Source organism: Octopus bimaculoides, chromosome 24 (genome assembly GCF_001194135.2).
Source record: "Octopus bimaculoides isolate UCB-OBI-ISO-001 chromosome 24, ASM119413v2, whole genome shotgun sequence".
Lineage (NCBI taxonomy): Eukaryota > Metazoa > Mollusca > Cephalopoda > Octopoda > Octopodidae > Octopus > Octopus bimaculoides.
This window is the reverse complement of record NC_069004.1, coordinates 15,615,310-15,621,318: the sequence shown is the minus strand read 5'-3', so window position 1 is coordinate 15,621,318 and position 6,009 is coordinate 15,615,310. Positions and strand designations below refer to the sequence as shown.

The following is a 6,009-nucleotide window of genomic DNA, read 5'->3' as shown; positions in this document are numbered from 1 at the left end:
TTCTATATTCTAAAGATTCTGCCAAACAATATCAAACTGCAAACAGAAAACCTACTTCCAAATTTGTTCCAAACGCCTTTTGCCTTCAATGTCACGTGCACTTGGTCCTTCATGAACAGATTTACGATCAATAATATCTTCGGCACCTTCCTCCCATTCCTCTTCAGATTCCTCACCGTCTTCATCAACATCTACAAAGAAATAAAACAGAAAAATATAATTTCAGTAATATTTTTTTTTTTTCAGGAACTTTGGAGAGTTAAGAATGAGACAGAGTAATGGTGAACTTAGAAAAATATATTGGAATAGAGACAAACAAGAGAGTATCCTGCTCTTATTCAGACTTTCTCGAATAATTTGCTGACAATACTTTTCCATTCACCATTACATACTTCCATCTTAATTTTCTTTCAAGCACCATTCTACCAATCAATATACAATGAGATGGTTAGTAGTACTACGACCCATCCTGCTCAACCCTACCTAGGGTCTTATCACTCTCTAACTCTCTCTCGCTGACCCTTTGATGTTACTTTTCAATTCCTTCCTATTAACCCGTTAGTGTCCCTACCCTTCTCTCATAAAGAAAACTGTGAAACTCTAATAACAGTCTTGGGCCCTAACAAACCATCCAACTCATTAACCGTTCATTAAAAAAATACACACCTACTATGTCAGTATTTATGTCCATATTTCTGACTGTACAAGTGCTATAAGTACACCAGCCAAACCCAGAGGATCACACTAACTGGATTAAACAAAAGATGGCATTCACTACTATGCAAACAATTTCTACTCACCAGCTTCATCCAAAATGAAACTACTAAGATGCGACTTTTTGCGCTTCTTTCGGCTTTCTTCTTCATCATACTCATCATCATAACCCTGCAAAGAAAAATTATATTTAAAATAACAATGATTATAACAGCATCATTATCATTGTGGTTTCCATTTCTTTTTCTATGCATCCATTATAATGGATAGATCTATATAGAACAACACAGATGATCCGCCATAGTCCTGCCTCGTCTCATGCATTATAATGGATACTTAAAGTGGATGGAACTTGTGTAAGAGGGAGATCCAGGAAGACATGAGATAAAGTACTGAAAGCCAATCTCAAGACTCTGAGACTTATGAAATAGATGACAAAGGATCAAGATACCTGGCACATCAGAATTGGTACCAGTGCTAGTGCCATGTTACAAGCACAGGTGCTGGTGCCACGTTACAAACACAGGTGCTGGTGCTACATAAAATCCACCCAGTACACTCTGTGGGATGGTTGGCGTTAGGAAGGGCATCCAGCCATAGAAACCATGCCAGCACAGACAATGGAGCCTGATCCAGTCCATGCAAGCTTGGAAAATGGACATTGAATATGATGATGAGATCTATATAACACAGAATATCTATTCATCTCAGTCCTGCCTCCTCTCATCCATTACAATGAATAGAGCTATATAAAACAATACGGATGATCTATTTCAGTCCTGTAGCACCTCATTTGAGCATTATGCTCTTCTAGGATGAATTATTCTTGCAGGTATGATTGAAATCATCCCAACCATGACCATCATTTCCTTTACATGGACATAGTGGATCCATGACCCCATTATCCAATGTCCTTCCACTTTTAGGTTATCTGTATAGATTTTCCCTAGAAATTGTAGCCAGCACTGATTTGTTATGATGTTCTGTATCTGAATATGCCAAATGTAAACAACAAGAGGCAATGGGTGTTTATACATCTATTACTCATTTTTCATCTTCGATCTCATTGTTGTTTACATTAGGAGTAATTAGAAACAGAAGGGTCCCCTGGTGACAAGTTAGTATAAGGGAGATAATAATTTCTTTGCTAACACTTGGCAGGATTAGAAGTTTGAATTTGAAATTGAACAACAAGGAAGGACATGTAGAGAATATACATGATTTTGCTTTTCTGACTTACACACTACAAGGTTTGTAAAATTTCTAAAAGAGAACTAATTATAAAGTTTCCTGTATACCTTCAAAGACATAATAATAATAATAATAATAATAATAATAATAATAATCCTTTCTACTACGGGCACAAGGCCTGAAATTTTGTGGGAGGGGACTAGTTGATGTAACTGACAACAGTGTTTCACTGGTATTTAATTTATCGACCCCGAAAGGATGAAAGGCAAATCTGACCATGGCAGAATTTGAACTCAGAACGTAAAGACAGACAAAATACTGCTAAGTATTTCGTCCAGTGTGCTAACAATTCTATCAGCTCACCACCTTAGATAATAATGATGATAATAATAATAATAATAATAATAATAATAATCATAATAAAGTATTAATCATCAAATATACAAACATCTTCATCTTCATCAGCTAAATCTTCAGCATCTTTAATTAAAGCATCTTCCCCTTCATCTGCTTCATCATCCTCTTCATCACTCCCAGCTTCCTCAGCTTCTTCAGCTTCTTCTCCTTCCTCTACTTCATCAGGTTCCTCTATTTCTCCATCTTCTCCTTCTGACGCAGCTTCTGCAGTTTCATTTGTCTGCTTAAGAAATAATATTTATTCGGTTTGGTTTGGTTTGGAAGAGAGGAAAACTTTTTTACGTAAATAATATATTTTGAAATTAGAGATAAAAACCATAAAAAAAAAACGGACAGGTGACAAGTATTTTTGGAAGCATTTAGAGATAATTTACCTCATCTTCTGCAGCGCTTTGCTCGCTCTGAGCATCAGATAAGTTGCTTTCATCGCTATCAGACATAGTCAATAAAATGCAATCCCTGTAAAAGAGAAACAGTGGTTGCAATAAGATTAAATCCAAACATATAATGAAACATTCTAATCTTCAAAATATTTTACATCAAAAAAAATTGATATACTCTTTACTTGTTTCAGTCATTTGACTGCGGCCATGCTGGAGCACCGCCTTTAGTTGAGCAAATCAACCCCAGGACTTATTCTTTGTAAGCCTAGTACTTATTCTATCTGTCTCTTTTTGCCGAACTGCTAAGTTACAGGGATGTAAACACGCCAGCATCGGTTGTCAAGTGATGGTGGGGGGACAAACACAGGCACACAAACACACATACATATATATGTATATATACATATATATATATATACACACACACACACACACACACACACATATAAACGACGGGCTTCTTTCAGCTTCTGTCTACCAAATCCACTCACAAGACTTTAGTCGGCCCAAGGCTATAGTAGAAGATACTTGCCCAAGGTGCCACACAGTGGGACTGAACTCGGAACCATGTGGTTAAAAAAAAAACTTTGTAGAAAGTAAAACATCTTTTGCTGAATCTCTGCAGCAGTTTACATGAGAAATATTTTAGATCTTCATAGCTTAGAATTTCTTTCTACATTCTAGAACTGGCATAAGTAACCTTTTACAAGAAGCAGACTGCACAAGATGTGGCTTATCATCAGACAGGCTACACAACTAAAACAAATCCAAGGTAATTTTTTCTTAGGTATGCCATTCAGAAAGTTCTTCAGCGGTGGTTCTCAACCATTTTTTGTCTACAGGCCTCTTTGATTCCTATTTAACTCACATAGACCCCCATAGCCATTTGCTGTAAATAAAAAATAATCTGACTGTATTTTTATACTTAACACTTCAGCATTTAAACTGGCTATATCCAGCCCATATATCCTACCTCGTTTATGTACAAACTGGCTAGATCTAGCCTCTCAGACTTACCCTACAGCATCATTCTAAAAATAAACAATCCCATCATGGAAGTCTCGAAGCTAGGAGATAATACATGATTAATTCAAAACAATGTGAATCAATAGGCATTACATTTGACAGGATAATCTGAATGCTAAAGAGTTAAATATTACTGACAATTGTATAAATATTTTGTGTGCTGTAGAAATAAAGCTAATTTATTGCACATAAATTTTAACAACAAAATCTTATATTGGCCCCCAAGGGCCATATAGACCCTGGTTCAGAACTACTGCTCTACAGGCTAGTTTGCCCGTGACTGTTCCAGAACATGTAAAATGAGCTTCTTCACTTCATAATTGGATGCTGGATAGAATTTCAAGGAATGTTTTGTGAATAGATTAACGCAGGCAAGCAAACATCTTCCAACACAAATTATTCCTGGTTTATTCACAAGCTGTTCATATGTGATCGTTTGGTTTTACATCCATTTTTTTAATGGTAGCATGGGTTGGATGAGATTTCTTCAGGCAGTATTCCACAGACAGATATCATTCCTGAAAGGCACTTAATCCGAAAAGTCTTCACATGTCCAACTCCCAAGCAAGATATTTAGTTTACGAGGGATACAAACAGTCTGTACAATGTACACATTTACACCTCGAAGCATACAAAGCCCATTTGGTGGAAACAACGGCACACTTTGAGCATTTCAGTGAATAAAGTGTTAATGTTTTTAATAAATAGAACTTACAGTATTTGCAGAAATGTCTTCTACTATAATCAAATAGCTCTTGTTATACACATAATGGGCTTCCTCACTGTTTCCATCAACCAAGCTTCATTTACAAAGCACTGGTCAACCACCTAAGGCTATAGAAAATACTTGCCCAAGGCACCACATAGCATTGGAACCATGTAGTTGTAAAGTTTATAATCACACAGTCATGCTTTCCAATGCAATAAGATATTCTTTTGAACTGTAATAAGCAATCAATTATATTGCTAATATTGATTTCAGATTTTGGCACAAGGTTAACAGTTTCAGTGTAAGAGTCATGTCAATTAAATTGACCCCAGTGCTCAACTGGTACTTATTTTATCAACCCTGGAAAGATGAAAGGCAAAGTTGACTTCAGTGGAATTTGAATTCAGAATGTGAAGATGAAGGAAATGCCACCAAGTACTCTGCCCGACATGTTAATCATTCTGCCAACTCACCATCTTAGTTACACTTTTAATATTGAAGAGAGGAAATTTAGAAGCACAACTTATTTCCATGTCAGAAATATGTTACAATATTACAGATGTATTACTTGTTAATTAGAAATATTTACTCTAATATCCAGTATTCAGTTCAACAACAATGAAACACGAAATTCAGAAGGGATCCACTAGCCCAGTGGTTCCTAAACTTTGTCAGGCTGCCACCCTTTTGACACCCAGGCCACATTCCTAGTACCCCCACCCCAACTAACCATCACATAGACCTCTTTCTGAAGCAAATGTATTTCACAAATAAAACTTAATCTAATGAACCAGCTATTTTGTTGTTTTTACCTCACTTTTTACATGAATCGCTCCCCCATTATCACCCCACTTTTCTTCAATGCCCCCTTGGAACTTTCCATCGCCCCCAGAGGAGCAATACTGCCTACTTTGGGAACCACTAGTGTCTAGCCAGAAGAATGATTGATATGTCACATACAAAGTGGGAGATTACAAGTTCAATTCTCCAGTATTACCCCAGACAGAAGAGAATGTTCAGCAAGCCAACCTTATAAACAACTTCTTAAAAAGTTGTTTATAAGGTTCATACATAGTTCATCATAATTTAACATTATTGAACATCACAATCTAATAGTTTTAAATTTACATCACCTTGTTCCTAGACTGGTACAAAATAAGGACAATTCATCATGTTATATCATGTAAGAAAACATAGGTGTTCTTTTGAAATGAACATCAACATATTGATCACATATTTTGTCCAAGAGTCAAAATTTCATGTTGAAGGACTCACCAGTCAACACATTTGCATGCTTTATACCACATATTGTTGTTGTGAAACTAATGAAATGTGAGGTTAGTTTTGGTATAAATAAATGTTGCTCTTCTGAAGATATCCAATATTGTTATGGTCAGATGCTAACCTCTTACTTAATCTTCTGAAATGTGAGGTTAGTTTTGGCATAAATAAACGTTGCTCTTCTGAAGATCTCCAATATTGTTATGGTCAGATGCTAACCTCTTACTTAATCTTCTGAAATGTGAGGTTAGTTTTGGCATAAATAAACGTTGCTCTTCTGAAGATCTC

General features: G+C 36.1%; 1 protein-coding gene across 3 annotated transcripts in view; it reads right to left on the bottom strand.

Annotated features, from left to right (window-relative positions):
* Positions 1 to 6,009, bottom strand: part of LOC106881540 (transcription elongation factor SPT5) — a 48,215-nt gene that overhangs the window by 35,286 nt on the left and 6,920 nt on the right. For 2 of the 3 annotated variants that reach the window (XM_014931966.2, XM_014931964.1), the window contains exons 3-6: positions 2,697 to 2,781; positions 2,354 to 2,545; positions 801 to 885; positions 56 to 191 (exon numbers count right to left, since the gene is read on the bottom strand). In XM_014931966.2, the coding sequence (XP_014787452.1) occupies positions 56 to 191; positions 801 to 885; positions 2,354 to 2,545; positions 2,697 to 2,762 (479 nt within the window). In that variant the 5' untranslated portion in view covers positions 2,763 to 2,781. The remainder of the gene's footprint in view (positions 1 to 55; positions 192 to 800; positions 886 to 2,353; positions 2,546 to 2,696; positions 2,782 to 6,009) is intronic. The other variant, XM_014931965.2, reaches the window with a different exon arrangement.